Source organism: Penicillium cosmopolitanum, assembly GCF_028827165.1.
Source record: "Penicillium cosmopolitanum strain IBT 29677 chromosome Unknown utg000006l:49.0-5199605.0:1.0-5204138.0, whole genome shotgun sequence".
Lineage (NCBI taxonomy): Eukaryota > Fungi > Ascomycota > Eurotiomycetes > Eurotiales > Aspergillaceae > Penicillium > Penicillium cosmopolitanum.
In genome coordinates this window covers 4190011-4217980 of record NW_026622676.1, presented here as the reverse complement: position 1 = coordinate 4217980, position 27970 = coordinate 4190011, and the positions used below count along the sequence as shown (strand labels likewise).

Here is a 27970-nt window from a genome sequence, read left to right as displayed (position 1 = left end):
TTGACCTCTCCGTGATCAATTGGTCATCCATTACGCCCGCCATGGAGCAAGAACTCCTATCGCTCCTGGCAAACACCCAGTCGCCTCAGGCCGACGCCAGAAAAGCCGCTGAGCAACAGCTCCACGCCCTGTACTCGAACGAATCATTCCCCATCTCCCTAACCGCCATTGCTTCCCACGAGTCCGTGCCTGTGAACCTGCGCCAATCTGCCCTCTCCATCCTTCGCACTTTCATCGCCGCTGGTTGGTCGTCCAGCCTGGACGAGTTCAAGGGTCAGGTCCTCGTCAACGACACAAACAAAGCCCAGATCCGCCGCGCACTCCTCGAACTCGCAACCACAGTCGAAACTCCCGAACGTAAAGTTAAGAGCTCTGCTAGCTATGCTGTCAGCAAGATTGCCAGCGCCGATTTTCCCGATGACTGGCCAGAACTCCTCCCCGCTTTACTTCATATCATCAACGATACCTCCACCACCGATATCGCACTGCACGGCGCTCTGAAGGTCCTTCTGGACTTGGTGGACACTGGGTTTGGTGAGGAGCAATTCTTCAATGTCGCCCGTGACCTCGTTTCGTCTCTTTTCTCGGTAGCGGCGTCCGAGTCCCGGAAGCCTATACTGCGAGCCCTCGCGGTCGCCGTTTTCAAATCCTGCTTCGATACACTGGAAATGGTTCTGGAACAACACAAGCAAGCTATCAAGTCATTCGTTGATGAGATGCTAAGCGTCTGGTCGCCATACTTTGTTTCCACCCTGGAAGCACCCTTGCCTCAGCCACCATCCGAAGAAGAGGCGAACAAGACGGGCGATGTTGCGACGCAGTGGCGCGGGTACGTTGCCCTGAAAATCCAGGTCGTGAAGGTAAGATAAGATCTTTCTCTAGCTTGCAGTGACTTTCTATCCCAGCTGACATGTATGATTCTATAGACTCTGATGAAGATCCGCAATGTCTTCCCCGGTCTTCTCTCGGCCCAGAGCCCGAGCTATTTCTCTACTGCCTGGGCAGAGCTCACCAATGCTATGCCAGTCTATCAAAATTTCTTCATTGAGAACGAGCGCCAAGGTCGCCTAGAAGATGTGGACAGTCTCGCCTACTCGCTCGATTACCTCGTTCTGGAGGAACTGGATCTTGTTCAAACTCTGCTGAAGGCCCCGCCTGTAAAGGCAGAGCTACACCAGCAGCTTCAGAATGCCGGTACCGCAGCGGGCTCCTCTGGATGGGTACCCGAGATCATGAAGCTGTGCAGCTCTTATGCCCAGATTACGATGGAAGAGGAAGGTCTGTGGGAAATCGATGTGAACTTGTTCCTCTCAGAAGAGACGTCAATTACTGCCAACTACACCCCTCGCACATGCAGTGCTGATCTCGCGATCAAGACTGGCGAATGGCTGAAGGAGAAGGCAGCCGAAGGGCTTCTGACCCATATGAATACACTATTCGCCGACTCATCGGCCACGTAAGTAGTTCTTTCTGACTGGTACCCTGTTACACGCTAATCTGAGACCCTTGTTTAGATGGAAAGCCCGCGAGGCAGCCCTCTATGTCCTGAATTCCTTGCTGAGAGACTTTGGCGAGGTGTCTCAAGAAATCCCCTCGGAGCTCGCCACTCATTTCAATCAATTTGTCCATTACGCTCTTCAGCAGAAGGAGGAGCTTCTACGCGCGAGAGGCTACCTGGTTGCCGGTTCTTTGGCCAAGGTTGCTGGCGATAGCTTCCAGCAGACTGCCACTTCTTATCTGGAAGCTGCTTTGAAAGCGATTGCCGAGGATCCCGCAGAGGTCGTCAAGGTCGCCTGTATACGTGTTCTACAAGATCTTATTCCATCTCTGCCGATCGAAGTGGCTCGCCCATTCCAGGTCACCGTTATCAACGCCATCTCGGAATTCGTTTCAGCGCATGACCTCCGTGATCAGAGTGATTGTGACGATCTCAAGGTGACCCTGGCGGAAACCCTCCGAGATGTCATTATGGCCGATTCGAGCGTAGTCCTTTCATCGATTGCTATCGATGTTTTGTTCAACATTGCTAGCAGCGGGGCTGAGAACTTCCAGCTGACCATGACCGTGACTGAGGCCTTTGAAGATATCGTGGACCAAATCGCTGATCTTGGCCCCGATGCCTACCGCCAAATGTGTGAAAAGGTGCTCCCTTCCCTGATGGGTGCTATCGATGTCGGAAACCTCACCGAAGAGAACTCCTTGACCAACTTTGCCGCCGACCTGTTGCGAGCTCTGGCGGAGCGCAGCCTTGAGCCCATGCCGGCAGGATTTGTGCAAACGGTGATGCCCAAGCTCAACTGTCTACTTCTGGATTCTGCTGAAGCCGAGCTGATCCGACCTGCTACCGAAGCCGTGCGCTACATGCTTTCCCATGATTTTGCCCAGTTTCTGGCGTGGGACCCGCAGTCTGGAAAGGAGCCGGTCGAGGTTGTCCTGGTGATCATTGACCGCCTGCTTGGACCGGATGTGGATGACAATGCGGCTACCGAGGTAGGACAGCTGGCGGCCGAGCTGGTGGAGCGCGCTGGACCAGAACGCCTAGGCCCCTACCTGCCGCAGCTTCTGCAAGCGGTGGCTCAGCGACTGGCGACAGCGCAACAAGCACAGTTCATCCAGAGTCTCATTCTAGTCTTCGCCCGATTGACACTGATTAGCGCACGCGAAGTGGTAGACTTCCTGGCGCAACTGGACTTGGGTAACCAGAACGGACTTGCGCTCGTACTGGGCAAGTGGCTGGAGAACTCGGTCAATTTTGCCGGTTACGATGAGATCAAGCAGAATATTTTCGCGCTGGCGCATCTATACGAATTAGGCGATCCTCGTCTGGCGGAGGTGCCAGTCAAGGGGGATTTGATTGTTGAGAACACTGGGCGGATTAAGACTCGGTCACAGGCACGCAACAACCCCGATCGGTATACTACCGTGCCCGCCTCTTTGAAGATCATCAAGGTCCTTGTGGAGGAACTCTCGGCAGCATCAGGCAACAAGGAGATGGACGCAGCGACGGCTGCTGCACTCGACGACGCTGGAAGTGAGGATGGCGACGATGACTGGGAAGACATGCCCGGACAGGTGCTGGATCTGGGATTGGGTATGACCAAGCAGCAGCTGATGAGTTTTGCGGAGGGTGGTACTGAGAGTGTTTTCGGAGTGCGACGACGAGATGACGAAACACAAGCGTACCTGGGTGAATTCTTCCGACGAGCCTCGACACAACCCGGATTCCAAGAAGTGTTTGGAGCTCTGACCCCGGATGAGCAGGGAAAGCTACAGAGCCTGGAGTGAGCAAGAACCGAAAGAACCGGAATATGATATGATCATGATCATGATGATTGATAACAATGTATGGAGTAGGGGAGTAGTGGTAGTTAACTCATCAAATAGTTGACCAATTATACTCTCTAGTACATCACTGGTAGTATACTGTAATAGAATCGACTGAATCAGACCGGGTTGCAAAGCACGCCAATTCCGAGTGGCTCACGAGTCAAACGCATCAAACCAAGCAAGGAAGGGGCCCGCAGAAGTGGAGACGAGGGCCCAACTGGGTGGGAACGCAGGGATACTCCCGACGGTGTACGCTGTGGTTGCATAACCCATACGCATAACGCATAGCGCATCACATCTGCATCACTCCATACCAGCTGAAAATCTAGCCCAGCCGACTCGTATCAGATTCGTCCAAATCCCAAGCCCACCTCATTCAGCGCTCGTCCCTGCTGGCTGGAAACTGCGGGGACTCCTGCAGGCTTGACCTATCGCGCTGAGTTCCAGCCGGGTGATGCATCACTTGCGCCCCGACGACCTTTCTCTCGGTATTCCGCGATATCTTCACCAATTTTAATTTCCCTTTCCTTCTTATGCCTGGTCTTGTTCTTTCTTTTCTTCCCATGTCTCAGCCAAATCCCAACGAGAGTATTCAAGTTGATGTAAGCTGCCCTCCGTTCCTGGCCCTGGCCCTGTAGCTTCCCTTCCCATCTTTGTAACCATCCCATCTACCCATCTACCCCTCCAAAACCTACCTCACCTCACCTCACCTCGCCTTTGCTCCGATCGCCAATTCCCAGCTCTAACCACACTCCCAGACAAGTGACGATGACTCTCTCTTCGACACACAATCTCTCGTGGGCTCTGATTTATCCTTCGCTTCCTCAGTACGAGACTACTGCTATGAAAATGGCCGCCGCTACCACGCCTATCGACATGGCCAATACCCTTTCCCAAACGACGAAGAGGAACAAGACCGACTAGCCCTGATGCATCATCTCTTCAAACTTCTCAGCGGTGGCGATCTTCATCGTGCCCCCCCTCCCACGCGACCGGGATCGCGGGGATCGAGACCCTGATATTAGCTCTAGCTCCAGCTCCAGCTCCGGCTCAATCTTAAATTCCGACCTCAGCACCGGAGATGATATAAACATCAACAACAACAACAACAACAACACCACCACCACCACCACCAATCCACCGCGACGAATCCTCGACATTGGCACCGGCACCGGCGACTGGGCCCTCGAAATGGCCGAAGACCTCCCAGCAACCGACATAATCGGCACAGACCTAAGTCCCATCCAACCAAACTGGGCCCCACCCAATTGCCGCTTCTTCATCGATGACGCAGAGAGCGACTGGACATTTACACCCAGCGAAGCCTTTGACTATATCCACGCGCGCAGTTTGGGCGGTGGAATCGGCGACTGGCCGCGATTATTACGACAGGCATTTACACACCTGAAGCCTGGCGGGTGGTTTGAGGCACAGGAGTTCGAGACGTGGGTCATTTCTGATGATGGGTCACATCTTCGGGCGACGGCTATTACGGATTGGCAAGATCGATTAAGTCAGGCGAGTAAACAGTTTGGGAAGCCTGTTAATGTTGCGCCTATGATCTTTGATTGGATGACCGCTGAGGGATTTGAGAATGTTACGGATGATATTTACAAGGTTTGATGCTCCAATTCCCGCTCTCTTCCCGGGTACTCTTTTACACTCTCTTATTATGCCCTTTTGTTTCTCTTCCTTCCAAGCTTACCCTTAACAGTGCCCGGTCGGCGGGTGGCCTAAGAATCGCCGGCTCAAGGAAATCGGTCGCGTGGGAAAAGCGACTATCCTCGAAGTCGTCGAGCCGTATACCCTTGCCCTCTTCACTCGCGTGTTGGGGTTCTCTTTCCAACAAGCGCAGGAGTATATGGATCGAGTCCGCGCCGAGCTGGTGAGCAATAAGTTTCACCTCTATATTCGGTTCCACTTTGTCTACGGACAGAAACCATTCGATGCGAATTCGACTTCGACTTCGAATGGGAATGGGAATGGCCAAGCCCCATGATGGTGACAATCATCTACGACTTGACGATCGCTTTTTCCTTCCTTTCTTCCTTTCTATTCTGTTATTTCTTATGTTCTCTTTTCTCTTCTTTGCATTATTTACACGACGTGACGACTTATGACTTGCATTGATGTATAAAGGCGTTTTGTTTTCCCTTCTCTTTTCTGATGTACTAGACCAGACACCTCCCTTTGGACAACAGGAAATTCGACGACAGCGAATTGCAGTGGAACCAGCCCACGAGCATTCAATATTGCATGTAATTACTCATTACCACCGAAATTCGAAATCTCTAATAGTATGATGTATGTATGTATGTATGTACACTGCGCCCTGTCTAATCGGATCTGGTATGTAATATGTACTCGTACGAGGCTATGAGCTCTGACCAGGTCTCTGGCCTTAAGCCTGAGCTTCGGTCATTGGCCGTTGATTCCGCTGATCCCTAGAACTTGGCATATTCCCGAGACAGCCGCCTCAGGCGTGGCACTGGCTCTCACAACGCTGACGACTTGCGCGACGGATTTCTCGTCGCAGCTGCTGATTGTTTGGAGTAAGGTCTCCAGAAGCTCTTCTTTCCCTTCTATCTTCCAAGAATCTGGGATTGAATCGATTGGATTTGGGGTGAGTTCTCGCTGAAGTGGATCCAGTTGGTGTTGGTGTTGGTGTTGACTAATTGGTGGTGGTGCAGGCGGACTTTGGAATAACGAGTTCGGATTCGGATTCGGAATCGGCGGTGATGTGGTTTGCGCATTTGCGTGTGCATCAAAGTGATTGATAGAGGCTAGGTGTGAAGAGGAATCCGAATAAGGGGCCGAGAATTGCGATCCCATTGCATCGTGACCCCATGGATATGCGTGTGGTTGTGGTTGGGGTTGTGACTGAGGGTCTGGTTTCTCGTAGTAATCGCGTGTCGGGATATAGCCCTGCGCGTCCCCGTACGGCCCGTTCAGCTGTATGGGGGGGATCCCCTGGAATTGCGAGGTTTCTGGATGCATGATTGGTTGCGAGACAATCCCTGGCAGTAAGGGAGTCGAGGCCGGGATCTCGCCGAAGGTTGGAAGTCCGGGTTGGCAGTAGGCCACAGTCACTTCGTCTGAATCTTTATTTACTGTTTTCACTGGTCAGCAGGTTTAAGAGTTATTACTGTACTGTTCCCTGTTAGAAACTCACAGGTTGAGTAGCCGAGTTCGCTGAATGCGCCCGCGCCTTCGGCCTCGGCGACGATACTCGTCCCATACGGTCCAGCCGCGGGATACGAGAACATGGTAGAACCATTCTCACTTCCCGTGCTATCGGGGCTGGTCATAGTCACCGAATTGGAATTGGTCATAGTAGTCGTGGACGAACTGGGGGAGGACCCAGCCCAGCTCCCTTCGTTCTCACTTCCACCAGCATTACTCTGCCTTTGCGCCATGCGATTCCCCGCATATCCATTCCGACTATTGCTGGCACTGGGATTTGAAGCTGCGCCTCCTCCATATTTTCGCGCATAATCGTGTCGGCGACGAACGGTGCCGGGACTAGGAGCCTGTCGAGGACCCTGACTCAATTGTCCCCGCAGCTGCGCAACTTCACGGCGCAAGCGATCGATGATCTCGGCCTGGTTGATTTGCGCATGATCTTCGGCGGTTGCGAGGTATGTACATTCTGCTTCGAGGCCACGGATAATACAGGCGTGACAAGGTCTGGAACGATCGCACTGGGGGGGGGGGGAAGGTAAAAAGTGTTAGCGATGGTACGGCATCGGAATGATGAGGGTGGCGGTGGGGAGGAATGGCGAGATGATAATCGCGCCTAGTTTCAGCTCCAGCTCCAGCTCCAGTTCAAAGCATACCTTAACCTTGCGTTCACGACATCGCACACAGGATTGCTGGGGGCGAATCTTGGTCTTAGAATCGGGGGACATTTCTCGAGACGGAGACATGTAGAGAGAGAGAGAGAGAGAAAAGCTAAGAAGCTAAAAGACTCTCAAGTTTGGTGATTCCCAGTGATCACCGTTGGGCAAGTGGGGGGGGGGGGGACCTGCAAAGCAGAGTTCAAAGTTCCACTCGCGCCCTCTTCTCTTCCTTTCCTCTTTTCTTCCTTTTTTTACTCGTACCCAGCTGAATCGAATCCCATCTGTTTTTAGTCAATCTTGGCTTGAAGTGTGGGCCTCCGGTCTTTTCTTTTCAGCTGCACAATGCACAATGCCAATACACAAGATACAATCGTTTCTTCTTTTCTTCTTTTCCCAGGCCCACACTGCCACCATTGAATGGCGAATGTGATCCCTCAGATCCCTCAGATCTCTTAGATCCCGACTTTCCTCCCCATTGGCAACTAATCTGCGAAATGGGAATTTTCAAGGTTCTGCGAAACCCCATTTTCTGTTCACGGTCACGGTCACGGTCACGGCCCACTCCGCTCCCTTCCATCATCATGCATATAACTACCGAGAAGAACTCACATGGTCCGTGTGTTCCATATGGCTACAGTGGTGTTGCAAAAGTTTGAAACCCCATATTGCCCACTATGATTTACCGCCTTCTAATGGAAAACTAGCAGCTACCTGAGATGGAATAGAATGAATGGCCTATCTTTTCCATCTCAGGTAGCTACCTGTCCGCGATTAGAAGGCGGAGACAAGAACAGTCAACATGGGGTTTCAAACTTTTGCAACACCACTGTAGAACTGCTGCTGTTAGCGCTCGCGTTCGTGGTCGCGTTCGCGCTCGCGCTCAGGGCTGCATCATGCTGGAACGTAGAATGCAGATGCAGATCTTATCCTAGTTCCCCCCACGGGTCCGGACAGGGGCGCGGCGAGGCGAGAACGTCCTGATCGACCGCTGCACCTGTTCTTTAATTAATTATCTCCTTATCGATGAATGCCACCGTCGCAGTCCCCTTCGCCCTGAGTACCACTCACCCCAACGTATGATTCGTGTCGATCGCGGATCTCCGGTGCGGGGAATCTCCATCGTACATGGCTTCAGGGCGCCATAAAGCTTGCCTGAGGACTCTCCGGGGTATGGAATTCGATCGGACCATTGCTCAGATCTCTCAGTTGGACACTATCAGCTTGGCAAATTTGGCAAATCTGATTTCAGACTTTAATTTTTATTTTATTTTTTTCTCTTCTGGAGAATCCTACTACTATTCCAAATCCTTCAACCCTTCCAATCCGGTTTCTTCATCACTACTAGTACTATCACGGAGCACGTTATGCCGAGATCTTCAACCCGCTGGTCCGTTCCAGCGAGCACGGCCATGGCTGGACTCTTGATGGTCCAATCGCTTCCTGCTCAGGTCCTGGCATCGGTGTCTAACCCAGATCTCCTTGCGGCTCCCCCAATGGGCTTCAATAACTGGGCGCGGTTCGAATGCGATCTTAACGAGACCCTCTTTACCGATACTGCCCAGGCCATGGTCAATCGCGGTCTTCGTGATGTGGGTTACAATCGCCTCAATCTGGATGATTGCTGGATGACCCATGAACGTGCCACGGACGGATCACTGCAGTGGAACACAACACTGTTTCCCCATGGCATTCCGTGGCTGGCCAAGTATGCCAAAAGCCATGGCTTCCACTTGGGTATCTATGAGGACGCCGGCAATGCAACCTGCGGTGGCTATCCAGGTTCTTTGGGCCATGAAGAACAGGATGCCGAGAGCTTTGCCAACTGGGGCATCGACTACCTCAAGCTCGACGGATGCAATGTTTTCTCTGAAGACGGTCAACCGCTGCGAGACGAATATCGCCAGCTCTATAGCAAGTGGCACAAGATCTTGAGTGGCATGCAGGATCCGCTAATATTCTCCGAATCCGCCCCAGCGTACTTTTCCACCAATGCCACGGACTGGGCCATAGTTATGGACTGGATCCCCGAGTATGGTGAACTGGCGCGGCACTCGGATGATGTCCTTGTTTACAGTGGAGAAGGAAGTGCCTGGGACAGTATCATGGTGAATTACCACTACCACACGCTAGTAGTGCGCTATCAACAGCCCGGTTACTATAATGATCCGGATTTCCTGATTCCAGATCACCCGGGTCTCACGGACGTGGAAAAGCGATCTCATTTCGCACTCTGGGCTTCGATGGGTGCGCCGTTGATTATCAGCGCGTATATCCCTGACCTGTCGGATAGTGAGATCGAGTTCCTTAGCAACAAGGACTTGATCGCCGTCGACCAAGATCCGCTCGCTGAACAATCGGCCCTAGTTAGTCGCGACAGCGACTTCGATGTACTAACTCGCTCTCTGGCAAACGGAGACCGGCTCCTCACCGTCCTGAACCGAGGAAATGATACCAGCAAGACGACCATCCCCATCACCCGGCTGGGACTGGACTCTGGCTGCAAGTACAAAGCCCGTGATCTCCTAACCGGAACCGTTTCGACCATCAAAGATGCCGTTGATATCACCCTGGAAAGCCATGCCACCAGTGTTCTCCGTATTACACCACCACGTAAATGCACCAAAATCACGCCAACCGGCATGATCCTTAACACAGCAACCAGCCACTGCCTAACCGCATCGTCCACGGGCGTCACGTTTGAATCATGCCAAGCCGCCGATTCCCAGGTCTGGCACGTCTCCTCTCACGGAAGCAAACTGACCCTGAGCCCTCTCTCGGATAAATCCAAGTGTCTGGCTACGAGCGCCGGCGGGGTCACCCTCGCATCATGCAATGGTGGATCCGGTACAGTATGGTCACACTATATGACTGGCCATCTGCAGAATGATAAGGGCGGCTGTTTGGCGGAGTCCGGCGGGGCTGGTCGTCTGGGGACTTGCAGTCTCGAACAAGCGGGTCAGATCTTGGGATTGCCGAGTGGCGTTCGTTTGGCTGAAGGCGCTGCCAAGAAGTAGATCTTCCTTCAGGTAGTATGGGTCAATGCTTGAATGGAAGCTGCACATAGTACAGTACAACGTAGTACCATTGTCTATAGTCTGCAATCGCAGAAAGGTATACCGGGTTACGAAATATCAGATGATTGTACATATCGATAAACAGTTCTCTTCTTTGTTCGATTGTATTTATTCGAAGGAATAGGAGAAAGGGTGGGTTGTATCGGTTATGCTGCATGCAACTAACAAACCCATCCCGAGGTCAGTAGCGGGCATACTCTACCCAGGCCTTTCAGAGGCATCAATCATATCATGAGTCTATCTAATTAGCATACACGATTGAGAGTAAATAAAATCTTTATCACTCAAATTCCCAACTGTACAATGCATTAAGAGCTGCGAATGCGAATGCAAATGCAAATGGTGCAATTCCACGCTTAAGCAAGCCATAACCTACAATATCTATCCCTGCAAAGAGAACCCGACCCCCTCCCCAGTCCCCATAGCCACAAGATTCGCCCGCATTTTCTCCGGTCTCTCCCCAAGCCCAAAAGCCGCGTCCTCGCGATGCACCCAAGCCCCAACACCATGCTGCAAGACCGCCGTAGCACGCACCTTCTTCTTCTCCGCATCATCCGCATCAGCACTCTTCAACCCCAAACTGCCATGAAGCGTCAACCGCGTCTCCTCCCCGCTGGCAGGCTTATGCTTGTACGTCCCGCGGTGCAAGATATTACTATCGTAGAAGACCGCGTCGCCGGGCTGTAACTCGACAATGAGCTGGTTGGGCATATGCGGCTCGTAGGGATCCGCATTGCGCTCTGCATCTGTGCGTGCGCGACGGTGTGAGCCTGGCACGACGATAAGCGAGGCATCGCGACAGAGCGCGAGGTTATATTGTGCGTGTGACTGGCGGCCGCCGGGCGATTTGGCGGCTAATTGGGAGATTTCTTCTTCGGCGGTGGCGGTTTCAGCGACGTCGTCGCGGTGCCAGCGGAGTTCAAAGTCTTTGGTTTCCGGCGCGACGAGGAGATTGAAGAGTTCCATTACGAGGGGTTCGTTATCGGTTGTTGTGTCGGCGTTCACACCCATTAGTTCTTCGGCGACGGCGAGGATTGTCGGGGAGAAGTAGCATTTTGCGAAGGCTTCGCGGCCTGGCATGGAGGGGTGCATTAGGTGTTGGACACCCCAGATTCCACCCTCGGAGGCTGGGGGTGGGGTGGAGGGCCATGGGGGGGAATTGTTTGGGGACGGTGCGGAAGTGAGGCCAGCTTCCGGTGCGGGTTTTGGTGGTGGCTTCTGTGGCGATGGTGCGGTAGTGGGTGATTTCGGTGGGGGTGAGGAGGTTGCGGACGACGACGAAGCCGTCGCGTTGGAGGGCGTCAAGGTTGGGTGTTGTGGACATAATGTGTGTGAGGGTGAGGGTTAGAATGGGGTTAGGTGGGGGAGGGAAGTCTGGAAACTTGAAGTCTGGAGAAGCCCGTGTTTATATGTGCGGGGTTGAAGTAGATGCTACATAGTACTAGTAGTATACTAGTAGTACGTGGGACTGCGACTGTGACATTTAGCCTATGCTACTGTGGATCCAATGTGACCTTCACAAATTGTCAATCTGATTGTTCGTTTCCCCCCCCCCCATTTTCCCATTTATCCCCCATGTTAGGGCAAAGATCGGATCGTGGGGTTGAATCGGAGGCTCTGGAAGACATTAAAGTCCGATGCCCCCACTAGATTCCCTGGGTTCCTCGTGGCAGGTCACGATCTGCCACGATCTGCGTGGTAGTATCAGCCAGTATCTCGGTGTCAGGGTATCACCGAGCTTGCAGAAGCTTGACTGCACATAATGCATGACGCCTGGCAGCTTCAAGTTAGCCTGGAGTGAATCGTTATCTTTGTTCGGGGCTTTCCAACACGCTGTTTCATAACCTTTGATGTCGTAAGAAGACAGTAAGAAGACGGCTGGAGGAATTTAAAATGATTTATACACTGACCTAAATCACAGGGACCTCGAGACTGTGCTTGATGTTTAGCCAACCCTCTACTGGTGGTTTGTATACTTCTACTTCCAGTAGATCTGCCCCGCGGAACAGCAGAACTTGAAACATGGAACCATGACGATAATTCCCACGGATTTTCATTCGGCGGGCTAAGTATAGGTTCAAGTTGGAAAGATGTATATACTACATTTATGTTGAATTTGGGAGACCGTGAGATCATGCAATTTCGCACTTGTTACTGTGCTTGTGTTTGTGTTTGTACTCTGCCCCTCCCACGTCATCGCGGACTGCCAAGGCCTGCCTGAGACACAGCGACTCTACTCCTACTCCAACTCTCTTTTCTTTCTTTCTCTCTTCTTTCTCTCCAAATCCTTATGGATTCCTAGTCTATCCTTCGCCCTTGATCCAAATTTATCTTCTTCCACCCCACCATGCCCTTCCTCCGAGCGGGTTTCCCCGCCCTGGTCGTGTGCCTACTGCTGCTATTACCCCAAGTCCACGCCTTTGGTGCCGGAAGTATGTCTCTTCATCCATATCTAATTAACCCATCAAGTTGCTGACATACATAGATATTGCCTCGATCTCCGCCGTTGAGGGGAAAAACTGGCGCCATGGCGATATCGAAGACGTCCTCAAAACAGTCGCCTTCATCCACGGTCATAAATGGACCTCCACCATGGTCAAGCGCGTATACTTTGGAAATTGGTTGCGCGACTAGTGAGTCTGCGCAATGTTTGGGGAGGGACGTGGGGACCGGAAGACCCTGAGCTGACACATGCCACCAGTTCGCAGGCAATGGATGTCGGGACCCTGAAAAATCTCCAGGCCGAAACAATCCGTGTTCTTGTGTGGGTCCTCTCGTTCCTGAGTTTCGGCTATGCGACAGGCGAATTTGAAGTCACCTCCGATCGTCTCGGGGTTTATCGGCCGGAAGAACATATTGAGTATGTGAAAGAATAAATCTTTCTCGGGGGACTTTTCCACTAATTACTTCCCAGCAACCCTAAGGACTACGCCGACAATGAGGATGCGCGTCAGTTCGATAAGCGCCTGCGACCCCCGGTCCGCAATGTTGAGCTGGAAATCGACCCCGAAACGGGAATGAAGAACTATATCGCCAATGAGCACGGTGACTGGGCTACTAGTGCTGCCTATGTGAAATTCAGTTTAAGCCGTAGTATTCACTACGGACGCATGTACACCAATGGTGGGAACAGCAAGGGCAAGGAAGAGGATCTTTGCGAAGCACTCAGATGCCTCGGCCAGGGCCTTCACACGCTTGAGGACTTTGCCGCGCATACCAATTATTGTGAGCTGGTCCTTCGTGAGATGGGCATGCACAATGTGTTTCCGCACACTGGCACGGCCACCCAATGCAATGTTCGTGGACACCATGTCTTCCCGCTTGTTACTGGTACCTTTGGCATGGTTGATTTCTTTCACTCCGTGCTAGGAGAGGCTACCGATCACTTTACTCAGTCCGAGGTCAACGAGATGGACCTAGCACTGGGTGACGCAGAGAATAATGCCCAGTCTAATAACTCACTCAATTCCCTTACGGGGCTTTTGGGGAAAATTCCAGGTACAAGAGACCTTGTATCTGAAGCTGAGAACCTGAAGCATCAGTCCGACACACAGGAGACCCTCAATCGCTCTCGCGGGTCGCATATGGGCTACGCAGAGACTGGGGGATCTCGTGCTGCGACACCTCAGCCTTCATCTGGTAGCTCCGGCCCAGGTCCAGGTCTCAGTGGTATGCCGGATTTCAACCCCCAGGAGACAGTGTCCAAGATCTATCCCATTCTGGCCTTCCGCGACAAGGTGGTCCGGAAGCTCAATTCGATCATCGAAAAGGTTCCCGGGCTCGAGTCCATCATCGAGAAGATCTCGGAGACCTTGACCGTCTTTATCATGTCTCTCCTTGCACCTTTTGTGAGACCCCTGATCAACGCCGCCTCGAAGTCTCTGCAGACTGGATCTGCGGGCGTTGTCGAGGCATCAGGAAAGCACCAGTATGAGCCATGGACTGATCCACACTGCACTGATCCCACCCACTCGCTGCTTTCCAAGGACCACTTTGCCAATATTCTCAACGAACCCGCCGGACAGGTTGCCTCTGCGATTGTTAAGTATGTCGCTCCCCGTGTGCTTTACGCCTGGCAGCACACCGACGTTCCCGAGCAGGAAGTTCTTAACGACTGCTTGCGCGTATTCCATCACCCCGTTCTCCGGGATATGAGCAATGAAGCCCACCGATCGATGTTCGAGGCCGTTCAAAACTGGACTCACTCTCGCCCCGACCGTGGCGCTAACTTGAACGATGTCCTCAGCTCTGAGGGTGTCCGTTCTGGCAAAAACACCGGCGGTGTTCCTCACACACACGGCGGCGGCCAGGGTGGGTTCGCTGCACTTGGTGGAAACCATGGACATGGACACGGTCACAGCCAACAAGGGCAATCCTCCGGTGGTCATTCATCATTTTTTGGATTTGGCCAGTCACAGCAGCAGGGACAGCAACAGTCCCACTCGTCCTCCGGTTTGCCTTGGGATAAACTCTCCAGTCTTCCAATTCCCGGTATGTCGAACTTGAATAAGCTGCACAATCTTGAAAGTAAAATCTCAAACTTCATTCCCGGTGGGCTTTCGCATGGTTCGTCGAGGGGCGTTGAGGATGATGGTGCTGGAAATGCGGGTGGGGGCGGATCACAGCACCACCAGCAACATTCTGGGTATCAAGACCAGACCTATGGCCAGCATGGTCAACAAGGACATGGAAATGGCGGTTATGGATATTGAACTTGGCGGTACGATCATGCTGTAAATGCTTTATGAGGTAATGATGGTTTCAAGTTGTGGTGCGAGGGTGTGGTTGGGGTGTATTTGGATGGTGCATCTAGAGGTTAAAATATTGAGATAGGTCTTAATCGAATAAATATGGTCGATTCCAAGGTTAAGTGTCTGTATCTGTTCCAAAGTTTGCTTTAAGCTCCAACTTGAACCTTCCAAGGTTTGGTTTACTACTAGTACTACTAGGGCCACAGCTACCTACCATTTATACCATAATTACGAGAGCTCTCTCTTCTCTTTCCTCGGCGTTTTTACTTTTCGTTAATACTACACGATTATTTTATTTGTCTCGAGCCATAACACTCAAGGAAAAACAAAATGATTCTAGCTTAGGTGTAAGCATACAAATTTTCTAGCCTTACTATTGTGCAATTGCAACAATTACCTAGGTTGTAACGAACTGGTGTTGTAACCATTCGGGGATGCCTTGAGCCTGCGGCATCCACTAGGCATCAATGTCTACATGTATCTAGTTCCATCTCAGCTTCCTCCTTCTTCTCCTCAAGCTATTACTTTCGTCGAACCGCTACTGTTCCATTGCTTCGTATACTACGCTGTACGTTGATCTGTGAGCATCTGAGCATCCTCACATAGGTATATAAATTTGGACATCTTACCACCTGGGCAAATAAGATCTATAGAATAAAAGAAGATTGATATTTAATATCTAAGCGCCAAAGCAATAATATGAGGCCATAATTAGCCCAGGCCAGCCACCTATGTGACACACTATCATTGCCAGCAAAGCCTGTGCATTCAAGTTCTCAACTTTAAATTTATCTTTCTAAAACACACTAATTTCTTATCAATGCCCCTATTCATGTTGAACATGGTAGCATAGTGGATAGGGAATGTGATTGATTGAATCAACATGGCTAGATAATACAGAGATACATACAATCCCCGGCTCTTTTCCAGAATTCTTATCTCAAGAAATGCTGCTGTGTAGTTCATGCCACCTCTGAATCACCCTATTTTGCTCTTCACTCGACGCAGTACACATCTCTTCGATACCTTGTGTAATGCGGGATTGAATGATTTCCTTAGACTTGCTTTTAGAAAGTGAGCTGCGCACATTTTTTTGCAACCCATCTAAAGGAAACCCTACTAGACCCAAAAGACCTATGCGAATTTTGTTCACCACGCCCGTGTGCCACATTGGGGACATATTCTTACCTGCAGTCGGCTTGAAAAAAACACCTCCCACACCCTTCCCAACCCCTTTCACCAATCCTTTGCTTCCACTATTCCGGAACCCCAGGGTGGGCTGGGTAATGAGTCCTGACACTCCATGGTAGAAGCCTTGGCGCATTTCCTATTCGTAAGTGAGCTCATCGGTTATCAACTGGAGTTTACGCACGATCGCTTACTTTGCCCGCGGCTCTGAAGCCGCTCTTGATCCCGATGACTTTTGGTATCGATTCCACTGTCTTATCACCGTAAAGCTTTGGGGCGTTGTGAAATCCTTTCGAGAGACTCAGAGTGAAATCGGTTGGCAACACTAACAGAAAGTTTAAGGCATATTTCGCAGACTTCGCAACGCGGTATTTTGTTTCGGACAAAGCATGTTTGACATGGCTGTAACCTTTATAGGGCGCTTTGGTGTTTCCCGCCTTCATGGAAACTTTGTTGTGAATAGAGCCTGAGTCATGGATGGGAAGGGCTTGATGTTCTCTTGGGGGCTCATCTGTAGCAGAATGGAGGGTCTGGTCTCTTGAGGAAGTATCTCTTGTACTCTCATGAATATCGGCCGAGCTCTGAACGAGGCCATTTGTGTCTGTGGCAGGTTGACTGTCTCTCCTGTTTTGCTGATTCGACAGGCACTCCGCAAAATGTGACATCGCCCACTCTCTGCCTCTGTAATCCTTTGGCAGGTTTTGGGATTGCGACCTAGACACTATGCGTAGGATTTGTCCCGGAACACGCGCGAATCCAATCACGAGATCAGTCATAAAGCCATATAAGACTTCTGCGCCGGCGAAAAGAGGACCACGAGGGTCGCGGTTGGTGTCGTATTCCTGAGCTCGATACCTAAGACCGTCAGATCAATTTCGAGAAATCATTTGTGTGGAACTCCTACAGTATGACATCTCGTGGCTTGACGTGGCCAGTATGTATCAGTATTGATGCCGCAAAAGCGCTGAGTTTGATGTGTGAATGCCGAAGCCACCACACAGCCGGTCGATCGGGGCAAATGGAGCATTTTAGCTTGTCGATATCCAAATGTCGGTGAAAGCTTTGGACAGCGTTCCGTACTCCTTGTTCGGAGCGTATGTTCTCTCCTATTTCCCTAGCACATCTCTGGGTCCTTTCTCCCAAAGCTTCTTCAATCGCCTCGGCCAGTCTTTCGGCTGTCAGCTCTTTGAAAGGGATGGGTGGTGGACCGGCACCAGCTCGATCAACAATGGAGCCCCAGAATGGCTGGTCTCCAAAGAAGGGAACGACAACTGTTGGGCGACCGAAGAGAAGACCGGCGGCTGTAGTTCCAGCACCACCATGATGTACAACACAGGATACTCGACGAAAAAGCCAATCATGGGGACAAGACTCCAAGAGATATATACCATCCGGGACCTCACTTTCTCCGCAGCCTAGCTTGCTCCACCCTTTTGAAATAAGTGCACGACGGCCTGTCCGGCGAACAGCTTCGAAAAGGGTCTCTGTCAGCCTCTTAGGGTCGTCGACAACGATAGAACCAAATCCAATGTATATTGGAGGCTCCCCCCACCTCGAGAAAGGCACTAAGCTCTTCGGGGGGCTGGAATTCCGACTCATTCGAAAGAAATTGAAACCCACAGATATCTATGTTATTGGACCAATCTTCCGGCTTTGGCAGGAGAGACGGAGACCTGTTGCACTTAGCTTCAACCAGTATCTTGGCTCGGTTGTTACACGAGGTGACTTACCAGAGATAGGAGTACGGGATGTTTAAACGGTGGACCATGCTAGGTGCCCGAATAGCGTCCAGTGGGTCAAGTCCTAGCTCGTTCTTACGAAAATGGTTGATAAGATCTCCAAGTCCTTCCCACATCATGACTTCCACAATCCCATAAGATGCAAAGTTCGCGACAGAGGGCTTGGTGTTTTGCGAGTGAATATTGGCTAGGGGGTGCGAGAATGATTGCGTTGGGGACCAAGGCATGCTAGAGAATATGGTGAGCCCTGAATTACGGGATCTATATCATCTTACATACGTGAACATCATATTCAAAGGAACTCCCAGCTTTTCGGCGCAACTCAGGTGGACAAAGCCGGGAGGGTTCGCGATAATAACATCTGCAATAAATGGTCGTGCACAGGAGTCTACAGCACCGTCTTGCACATGTTCAAGGATATGATGCATTGACGTTCCATCTCCCGCCTCATAACATGAGCGCCAGCATCCAGAAAAGATGGTTTTCATTTCGCGGCGGCGCTTCTGTATCGCTCCACTGCGGATGGTGCGCATGCCTGGCAGCAAGCCAGGGTTTTGGACCATAAATGCCATCAATTCCTCGGGGTTACCACCGATATTGAAGAATTCGAGTCCCATATTAATCACATCTTTACGAAAAGCCATATGGGTGGCAAGTCGAACGCGATGCCCGTGCTTTTGGAGCTCTTGGCCCAGAGCGACAAATGGCTGAATATCGCCCCGAGACCCAACAACCTGTATGACGACGTTTAGAGTCAAAGGAAAGACGGTCTGATCTTCCGGGACAGTAACCGAGCTGGGATGCCTTTCTGCATCAGAATGTGATGATTGCTCAACGTGTTGCATTAGAGTAGAAAGCCAGGGCTTATGCCGGTGCTGCCGGAAATCGATTTCCAGCCTTCCATTTTCTGGCTTCGTGAGTTAATGCGAACAGGAAATCTAAGTGGGATGGTCGGGACGAACCCTCTACACGGACACCAGTGCTGAGTTCCTGGTCTCTAATGGTTGTTCCATGTCCATGGGATAATTCTTGAGCGTTTAGCCGTTCGCGTGGCCCATCTTCTGCTGAAATGGCACTCTGCCCTCGAGATTCTGCCAGAGTCGCCATAGTTGGGAGTCCAGAGATGAATTTTGGGCAAGATCGCAGTGAGGTCCAGTGCCCATAGGATCATGATGGATTGCCTGGAATGACTCGTTCATTTAGTATCGCTCATGTTTTATCATGTTCCACCACCAGATTGCCTCGGGAAAATTTCAAAGCTCTTGGATTTTGGATCTGGGCGGAACACCAGACCTGTCAATTCTGTTCTAGACACCGGGCCTCCAATGGTGCTACTTTACTGCCGATGTTGGTCTGCAAATTAGGCTTCCCCAAATAAGCTGGGAAATTCTTTCTGAGATCAACAATACAGCCATTCGCGAGAGCCGCGGAAGTTTGAGCTTGATGCAGAAAAGCGGTCATGACCTCATGATGTCACAGATAGTTTCCCGCTTTGGAGTGGGAAAATGCATCTAACCATGGCAAGATGGGGGCCGCAGTAACGGAAATGGTTTAAATTATTTTGAAGGGGGCTTACCAGAAGCCCATAACATACCCGAGCTACTAAATAAACATCCATTGTGGATTACGGCAATGAACCTTTCCGACCACCAAGTGGACGGGCCTCTGCGATTATTTGTGGAATAATAAGCAGAATGCTGGCACTTCAGATTCGGGAATCATTGCTATGTCGAGCCCGGCTGATGGATGTATGATCAGCGATGGAAACCGAAAGCAGGAAGCAAATTTTACCATAATGGGTTTTCACGTCAGCTGCGGAAGCTTGTTCTGGGTGAGTTCAGTGTGGCTGAACTGCAATCATGACTCGGGTATTCGCAGACGTGAAAATTCTCTGAACCGCGGTTTCCAGTAGCCCAGATAAAATCTAGGCTCCGAATCATTCGCCTCGTCACAAATCAAAGTTATATAGATAATATTAGCTTGCCCAGACCTCGACAGGCTCTTGTACGAATTAGTTGTCTTGATACCGAACCGACACGTGTTGAATTATCAGATCACTTCCTGTCAGCAAGACCTAGGGGTGGGATCTCCAACCCTTCGGCATTGATCAAGCAACTGGAACGATCCACTATGGACGATCGGTCCCATTGTAAATAATATCTGGGTCATATAGCCATAAGATGCTCCCCCACACAACAGCCCTGCCGGGCTAGCTCAATCGGTAGAGCGTGAGACTCTTAATCTCAAGGTTGGGGGTTCGACCCCCCCCGTTCGGCTATTCCTACAAAAATCTACCTGAGATATCTTTTTGCCCATCGTGTAAAATACATCCAACCAGGATGAGTTAGAACTCCCATATACTGGTTGTTGTTTTTTTGGCCGGTCGCAACATGGATCGATCATCCACCCGATACCATGGTATAAGTTGATGTCCCAATATAAAACCAAGTAAATTTCTGCTCAGTATGGCGAAATTTCAGCAGATAACAAAAAATGCCCTTCACGCAAATTACAGAATAGGATGCACGAAGAGCCTAATTTACGATTGGCAACTTTGGTAGATAATCGTAATGCCCGGTTTTCTGGAGGCTTTTCTACTCATGGCCATGTCAGATAGATCAATCAGCCTCGGCCCACAGGAAACACCCTTCGAAAAAATCAAGATATTCTGTTTTCCAAACCACTACTGCTGTTTTTGTCTGGTACCATTATGTGATTGATACCTGATCTCTGTGAGTATCTCTGGGCATCCATCCACCTTAACAATATCGATCAAGATAGGTGGACAAAAGTTCAAAAAAATTGTGAAAAAATGACAAGAGTGGGATTCGAACCCACGCCCCGGAGGACTGCGGAATTATAGGAATTGACCTAAACACAGCGCCTTAGACCACTCGGCCATCTTGCCTGGACTTCAAGTCATTTTTCATGTGGCCATAAAGAGTTCTATACACTGGTAATGCCCGGGCAATTACGCTATTATCAACTTACTACCGGATAGCCTTTGTCCCTCCTACTTGTAACACTCTGGACCAGAGGCTACTTCCTTTTCGGGCTTAGCGCGGTTCCTGAGCCTCACTCTCTCTTTTCATCTCTTCTCTACACTTAGTATCGCGTACTCAATGCACTTGTTTCTTGCAATCAGGCCACTATTACACTCCTCTTCTCTTCTCTAGTATGCTTGTTATTTTTATGAATACTACTATATTATTGCTTAATCTTACTATCTATAACTAAGCCTATTGCAATGATTTTCTCTCTTTGCTTTTTCCCCCAATTCTACCAGGTTCCTTAATATCAGCTCCCTAGTAGCTTAAGGAGAGAGAAGAAAGCTAAGACAAAAGTTAGATACAGTGTGAGGATGCTCAGATGCTCACAGATCAACGTATAGCGTAGTATACGAAGCAATGGAACAGTAGCGGTTCGACGAAAGTAATAGCTTGAGGAGAAGAAGAAGAAGAAGGAGAAAGCTGAGAACTAGATACATGTAGGCATGGGTGCCTAGTAGATGCCGCAGGCGTAAGGCATCCACGAATGGTAACAACACCAGTTCGTTACAGAAGCACTAAATCCAAACAATGAAAAGGCCATGATTTTGATTAACCTCTTAGGCGAGAGCAATTTACTATAAATGGGTCTTAAAACTGTCGCTTTAAGATAGGGCGTTTCTGCTCAGATGAACGATATTAGTGGAAGATTGTCAAATATTGCCCGTGAGAACCATGGCAGAGTGCTGCATACTAGTAACTAATGAATAGTAGTACTACTAGTACAAAATCTCAGAGTCTCTCAGCATCTACCTCTGAGAACTTATGATGCGTATCGGGAAGAACAGTAGCAGGTATTGCCATATATTCCGTGGCACGCTATAATAAACCCTTTTTAACAAGAAGAAAGAGACGACTGTCCCTTGCAGGAAGCAGTCGATTTCAGCTTGGGGCTCTCTCTGCCCTCTGACTTATCGACTCCTTCAAACTCCTCGCACACGTGGCTGACGGATCCACAGGTGCCGCTAATATTCGAGGTATCGCCGTAGTTGGAGTTGATTCCTACCAAGGTAGACACCCCCTTGGCCTTGACGTTCTTGACCACCACATGCCGGGGGCTTTTGCTCTTGTTGTTGCTGCAGTTGCCGCATGATCGGTACAGCTTGCCTGCATTCACTACTGTGAATCCATCAATGGTGACAGTTCCTGCACCATTGTGCTGCACCACCTTGTCGCTGGCCTCTTGGGCACCTCCACCTTTGATGAGGGCATTTCCGGTTCCGAGGATGGAAATGGCGTCCTATAGGGCCGCGTTAGTACCAGTAAGCCATATATATAAGGGAACTACTCACTTCACAGACATCACGGAACCAGACGTTGGTCAAGGTGCAGGATCCCTTGCAGTGGATGCCTTCGAGTTGGTTCTTTCCAATAATCACGTTGCTCAGCGATGCTCCATCCTTCAAGATGAACACGGCGTTTTCGTCGCCTATATTCAATTAGCTCTGTGCTTTTGAATTAGTTCTTTTATTAGGTACATACCAGTGTCATCATCATTGTCGCAGGCTCGACCACGATCGTACTCGCGGTTGCCCAGATCAACACTGCCTGAGATCTCACTAGGAGAAGGCAGAGAGATAATATTACCCACACGAGAGGGGATGTTGAGAGTCTGGGCACTGGCAATGCCAATGAGACCAAGGATGATAGCGCTGGAATGCATTTTCCTCGGTTGATACTGCAACTTAATAGTTGATGCTTGATGCTTCATCAAATCGAGGGTCAACGAGGATATTTATATAACTTTGGAGCTCATGACAAGACAAGACAGGACCTACTCTGCACTGTCCCAGTCACAAATACTACGTCCGATTGGAGGACCCTTAATATCCATGAAGAAATTCTACGACCTTTGACTGGATGGAATTACTCCACCGCTCCCTCGAGGTCATGCAGGGTCCAGGTCACCGTTTGACTTGGGTGCATTCTATCTCTGCCTTTCGCGGGAATATAAGACATCTTCTAACGGCGTATCTTCCGCCTTGGCGCTTCATTGTTTCATGTAGCCAGTACCAAGCCATATTTACAGTGAAAATGCCAAATGCCAAGATGCCAAGATACGGTGAGCTTTTGGCATCGTGGCTGTGTCTGCGGATTGCATGACCGGGTCCGACTTCCAGTACATAGGTTCACCATGTTGAGATATTGGCCCGTGTTATCCATCCATATAAATATACCATCTGCATAATGGTAGTCCTGTCTTGTTCACACTGTGAGGATGCTCGGAAACTCACTGACAAATTGGGGATCTAAATCCAGGGTTCATGGCTTTCCCGCGGTGTTGGAAAGGGTAGAGAAAAGGTCTGTTTGGTTCGATGGAAGGTCTTCGATATTTGCGTTTAGCTTTAATTGGAATATGTAAATTTATTTTGAATTCATTCTTCGGATCGGCCTGAGATACTAATAAAAGTAGTCTGAATGAATCGCTTCGTGTCATTTGAATTATCGTACTGTTAAGTCTGCCTCAATGACGACAGCTTAGTAGTCTGACGGTCTCCTCATAAATTGGATGTATACCTGTTTGTTTTTGTATTCCTCTATTAAAATCCCCCCGTATCGCCCCCTATCTCGTCCAATTTAGATTACACCCAAGTATGTCTCACACCCCCAAGGGGGGGTTCTCTTAGTGGGAAGTCTCACTGTGTCTTCCAATGAAGAAGCATTCAAGCTGTGCGTGGCTCTACCAGCCCACCTAGCATCGATTCCCGATGGCGAAACTGGGGACAGATACAATTGGATTGGCTGGCAGCGCGAGAACTTCCCTAAGGTTCAGAATTGGCGGTGTTCCACTTCCCAAAGACCACGAAGGAATCTTCACCCAGGACGATGTCAAGCCATCCGGATACGACCTAATTGCGAAGGAGTCAAACCAGAAGTACAAGGAGCTTCGCCATCAAGGTATCATACCTCCAGGCGTACGGTTTCAAGTCTCGCTCCCTTCACCACATGCCTGTATCCAGAGTCAGATACGACCGGAGTTCCAAGAGCAACTGGAGCCCTTCTATGGGAAGTGAATTTACGATAGAGTCGATCGCTGAAGAGATTCCCGCGGACGACCCTTCAACTGGATCTCAGTTTTGAAGTCACTTCGCTAGAGTATGAGCCTAGAGTATGAGCGAGGTCGACCGAATGACGAATTATTTAAGCCGTATTTTTCTCCAATTTTTAACGGAGCTCTCAGTCGCTTCCAACACATGGTAGCTCATATAGCCTTCAATGTCCCATTGGGGGGTCCCCCTGCTATGGCGACTTGGATCACAAGCATCTCATCGAGCCGGAAGACATGTAAATGGTTGTGGACTTTGTCAATGATATTGCCAAAAAAATCTCGCATACGAATGGATTGATCTGGCAGTACCTAAAAGCAGAGATGACCCGGAGTATTTTGCACCTTTGGCACGGCTTGATATTGGTACAGGGGCAAAACTCTATCTTGGATTGGTACACTTCAATGACGAAGAGGGACCCAGGAGGAGGAATCGAGCGGCACAAATTGTTGTCAAAGATTTTGGAGTGGCAACCGAGTGTGGTATTGGAAGAACTCCAGCAGACCAGCTGCTGCCAAACATACTTCAGATTTCAAGAGATGTGACTATAGGCGGGAATGATTGCGAGTAAGTGGAAGTAAATGGATCTCTCAGGGTCGAAAATTGGCAATATGAGATTTACTGTTAGCTAAGCAAGAAAAAAGAAATATGAGATACGTTAGCAAACGAAACAAAAGGAGTTGAAGATCTCGCCTGGGAAGTAAATTATGATGTGTCGATTTCGCGTTTGTAGTTCCCCCCCCCTCCAACCCCAAGCATGTGGACCGCCTGCGGTGGAGACCGACTTTTTGACTCTGGCACTTACACGAGTTTATGCCCAGGTGGTATCCGACCACCAAAACCATCGTCATGGTCGCCAAGTGGCCCAGCATACCTCCGATCGAGGATGAATGTATTGATACCCTCGGCCTGATCGAGGGGTTCAAAGACCAATACATGGAAATATGCTCGCACACACTGAAACACCCGACTGCGGCAGCTCCGGCGGGCTATGTTATGGGTTTGATGTTCCACGCGAATAAGGTCATTACTTTACTGGCTGAACAGCTTCAATCTTCCTATCAAAAGAAATCGGGCTTGGAGGAAGCTCCCCCCAATCCAGAGCCCCGGACCGTTCCAAATGCAGGTGTAACGCTTCCCAATTCCCCGGCCCCTGGGCCGTCTCAAATCGTCGCGCAGGCCAGTGCGAATGGAATTGAGGCCCACGCGGTCGCTGGGAGAACCCGAGATCTGAATGATGGACTTCTCAATGGGGCTCCCCAGAATAAAAACCCGGAACTTGTCCCGACGCGCGTCGAGGAACATGTTGACGACCCGATGGACGAGGAAGGGGATGCGAATGAGAAGGAGATTCAAATCGCAGCTTCCAAAAGTTGCAAAGAGAATACCCAGAAAGATAAAGCCGACAGTGGAAACTCCTCTATGCTCCAATCTGATTCTAGTATGGCCGACGCTCATATGGCTCATACTCCAACGGCCGCTGGTGCCACAGTCGACATCGAAATGGCAGACATCAGCATGACTGAAAGCAACACTGTCGAGAATGGGTTAAGTGACCCGCTCAGAGAAGACATGTTAATCGCCGGGGATGAGGACCCAAATGAAGAAGGCGAAGACTACCACTTCGAAGATGACGGACTTGATGTGACGTCTGTATTGTCATCAGATATCGCAGTGACTGAACACAACAACCCAGTATCCGAGGAACCCCTCACGGCACCAATACTGTACACTGGCCCGAATTCTTTCAGAATACGCTGGGAATGCTCTGATCCCCCATACGCAGCACAGGCGTATCAACAATACCACCAAGACCCCCAGAAAAAGCCACTAGCCATCGTTATCGATTTGAATAAAGCACTGCACACTAGCAGCGACACAACTTTGAAGAAGAAGTTGATCAAAACTGTCCAAGTTCAAAGATCGGGGGACTTGGATGTGTATCCGTGGGAGGGGTCAAATATAGAGTACCTTATTCAGAATGCTCAATACTGGTTTCCTCACCTCAAGAAAGGTGATGCTGCTCGGGTATCTGGCCGCTACGTTACAGGCGTTGATGGCCAAGATCCTTCATCCGAGGGGATTTCAGCACCAACAGGTGTTGAGCAGGTGTTACCATTTGCCCTCAGGATCTGTTGGAAAGGATCGCGTTCTCCGTACAAAAACTGGGAGTCCGACCGTGCAGTACAGTCTATTTCACAGTCGATTACATCTGCTCTACGATCAAGTCGCATACGTGGTCTGTCGCAGATGAAAATTTTCTATATCGAGCACCGGCCTGAGTTCGGGGATATCATACTCTACCCCAATGGTCACTCGGAAAGGGAAGAGCTCATCAAGCATGCTCATTCTTGGATACCTTACCTCGAAGATGGAGATTCTGCCTGGCTTCCGGGCTTTTATTACACGGACACCAAAGGTAAACCCACGCCCAACCCTTTTGAGAATGTGCATTTCCAGCCATCGTCGCTACTTGGGATAACTTGTTGTCCATTCTACATCACACTGAAAATGACCGAATTCCACGCCATGGCCTGGAAAGAACAGGGAGGGTCTCTTTCTGAAATGAGAGAACGAGTTGACACTGCGCTGAAGCGGAGTAGTGATCCCGAAGTAGCTGCGGTCAAAATCTCAGGCATTGTTCATGAAAGCGAGACTAGGTCGTTGCATGTTCATCTCAACTCAATCGAAGACCGCCATATGCTGCAAAAAAATATCGATAAGTGGGATCTCGGGATTTTCGAAAATCCCCCGCCCGTTGCAATGAAATCCACGGAGAACGATACGCAGAGGAGGAAAGAGGACCAGAGAACGATCACACCAAACCAGAGCAAGAATCGAGATCCCAAACCCGGGCCTTCATACACTCTAAGCAAACCAGTGGTTCCGGGGTACAATGGCGCACACGGCGGATCGGTACCGCAAGGGCCTAGGGATCAAACCTCGACCTCCCTGCCCTTCAACGCACCGGACAGACCAGCTGCATTCGAGCGCAATGGTATTGCCACACAGAAAAGACCGGATGATCAAGGGCCCAAAGATCACATCTCCAAGATCCCATATGTCCACCCATCACGAGTGCAGCAAAACGGTGTGCCTAGAGGACCGGATCCTCGAGGGTCTAATATCGCTCCAAACCAGATGCCTCTCAACAATCCAAGGTTGCTAGCTGCACCTGTCTACAATGGTACGCGGCGCAGATCGGAGCCGCAAGAGCCAAATGGCCAACCTCCCAATAGACTTCCCCTCAACAATCCAAGAATCCCAGGACCATCCGGGTACACTGGCACACATCACAGATTCGAAACCCAGCAGCCGGAGGTCCAGGCCCCCATTTCTCAACCCTTCAACCCACCAAACGGGCCAGCTGCAGCCCAAGCCCCAGCCCATGGTGGTAAAAGCAGAAAAGGAAATCGCGAGCCGGCAAGACCGAACAAGTTGGCTCAACCGCAGAATAATTCGAACCCACCCAATCCCCCGAGGCCTGGAAATGCCGAGCAGGGCAAGAGGTCGAAAGGAGACAAAAGACGCGATGCTCGCCACCGGCAGAAAGCTCGGATGCGAGAAGTCCAGAACAAGTAAATTAGACAGGGCTATGTGTATGAAAACAAGGTGGAGAATTAGATGCGACTTTTCATAGATTTCGCATAGGCAGGTTGGACTAGCAGGATTACAATCTCCAATATCTAAAGCACTTGAGCTATCCCTCAGGCCTTTATCTTTCGGATGACGACGAATTTGCAAATGAAAATGAACAAAATAAACTAAAAACCTACTACCGCAGTAAGATCAATCGAACTCAAGTAAATTTTCCTTATAGTCAATGTTCTAAAGTGATAGATCCATCTTAGGCCCTTTCTTTCAGATCGTCGATCCTCCGCCTTGGTCGGACGTCATTGAAACCCACACGCGTTTGATACGCGTCGTGAGAACACCCTTGCACAACACACTACGATCA

At 50.2% G+C, this 27970-nt stretch overlaps 10 protein-coding genes across 10 annotated transcripts; 6 read left to right on the top strand and 4 right to left on the bottom strand.

The window, feature by feature from the left end:
• Positions 1–41: 41 nt before the first annotated feature.
• N7509_006106 (uncharacterized protein) lies at positions 42–3285 on the top strand (the record flags this gene model as incomplete). The annotated part of the gene is made up of 3 exons (XM_056630743.1): positions 42–860; positions 927–1456; positions 1515–3285. The coding sequence occupies 3 exons, from the start codon at positions 42–44 to the stop codon at positions 3283–3285; spliced, it is 3120 nt and encodes a 1039-aa protein (XP_056490045.1).
• A 605-nt stretch (positions 3286–3890) lies between these two features.
• N7509_006105 (class I SAM-dependent methyltransferase) lies at positions 3891–5326 on the top strand (the record flags this gene model as incomplete). Its single annotated transcript, XM_056630742.1, has 4 exons — positions 3891–3929; positions 4086–4299; positions 4340–4944; positions 5042–5326. 4 exons carry the CDS (start codon positions 3891–3893, stop codon positions 5324–5326), a joined length of 1143 nt encoding a protein of 380 aa, XP_056490044.1.
• A 419-nt stretch (positions 5327–5745) lies between these two features.
• Positions 5746–7235, bottom strand: N7509_006104 (Zn(II)2Cys6 transcription factor domain-containing protein; the record flags this gene model as incomplete). The annotated part of the gene is made up of 3 exons (XM_056630741.1): positions 5746–6437; positions 6500–7014; positions 7069–7235. 3 exons carry the CDS (start codon positions 7233–7235, stop codon positions 5746–5748), a joined length of 1374 nt encoding a protein of 457 aa, XP_056490043.1.
• A 1295-nt stretch (positions 7236–8530) lies between these two features.
• Positions 8531–10180, top strand: aglA (putative alpha-galactosidase; the record flags this gene model as incomplete). The annotated part of the gene is made up of 1 exon (XM_056630740.1): positions 8531–10180. One exon carries the CDS (start codon positions 8531–8533, stop codon positions 10178–10180), a length of 1650 nt encoding a protein of 549 aa, XP_056490042.1.
• A 441-nt stretch (positions 10181–10621) lies between these two features.
• On the bottom strand, positions 10622–11564 carry N7509_006102 (phytanoyl-CoA dioxygenase family protein; the record flags this gene model as incomplete). The annotated part of the gene is made up of 2 exons (XM_056630739.1): positions 10622–11359; positions 11412–11564. 2 exons carry the CDS (start codon positions 11562–11564, stop codon positions 10622–10624), a joined length of 891 nt encoding a protein of 296 aa, XP_056490041.1.
• A 1023-nt stretch (positions 11565–12587) lies between these two features.
• Positions 12588–14952, top strand: N7509_006101 (Het-C domain-containing protein; the record flags this gene model as incomplete). The annotated part of the gene is made up of 4 exons (XM_056630738.1): positions 12588–12672; positions 12726–12873; positions 12942–13100; positions 13155–14952. The coding sequence occupies 4 exons, from the start codon at positions 12588–12590 to the stop codon at positions 14950–14952; spliced, it is 2190 nt and encodes a 729-aa protein (XP_056490040.1).
• A 979-nt stretch (positions 14953–15931) lies between these two features.
• On the bottom strand, positions 15932–19025 carry N7509_006100 (glycosyltransferase; the record flags this gene model as incomplete). Its single annotated transcript, XM_056630737.1, has 6 exons — positions 15932–16318; positions 16374–17034; positions 17084–17744; positions 17938–18146; positions 18198–18825; positions 18881–19025. The coding sequence occupies 6 exons, from the start codon at positions 19023–19025 to the stop codon at positions 15932–15934; spliced, it is 2691 nt and encodes an 896-aa protein (XP_056490039.1).
• A 2775-nt stretch (positions 19026–21800) lies between these two features.
• On the bottom strand, positions 21801–22628 carry N7509_006099 (pectate lyase; the record flags this gene model as incomplete). The annotated part of the gene is made up of 3 exons (XM_056630736.1): positions 21801–22205; positions 22258–22394; positions 22448–22628. The coding sequence occupies 3 exons, from the start codon at positions 22626–22628 to the stop codon at positions 21801–21803; spliced, it is 723 nt and encodes a 240-aa protein (XP_056490038.1).
• A 1045-nt stretch (positions 22629–23673) lies between these two features.
• On the top strand, positions 23674–23979 carry N7509_006098 (uncharacterized protein; the record flags this gene model as incomplete). Its single annotated transcript, XM_056630735.1, has 1 exon — positions 23674–23979. The coding sequence occupies one exon, from the start codon at positions 23674–23676 to the stop codon at positions 23977–23979; it is 306 nt and encodes a 101-aa protein (XP_056490037.1).
• Positions 23980–24861: 882 nt separating this feature from the next.
• On the top strand, positions 24862–27594 carry N7509_006097 (uncharacterized protein; the record flags this gene model as incomplete). Its single annotated transcript, XM_056630734.1, has 1 exon — positions 24862–27594. One exon carries the CDS (start codon positions 24862–24864, stop codon positions 27592–27594), a length of 2733 nt encoding a protein of 910 aa, XP_056490036.1.
• Between the last annotated feature and the right edge of the window lie 376 nt (positions 27595–27970).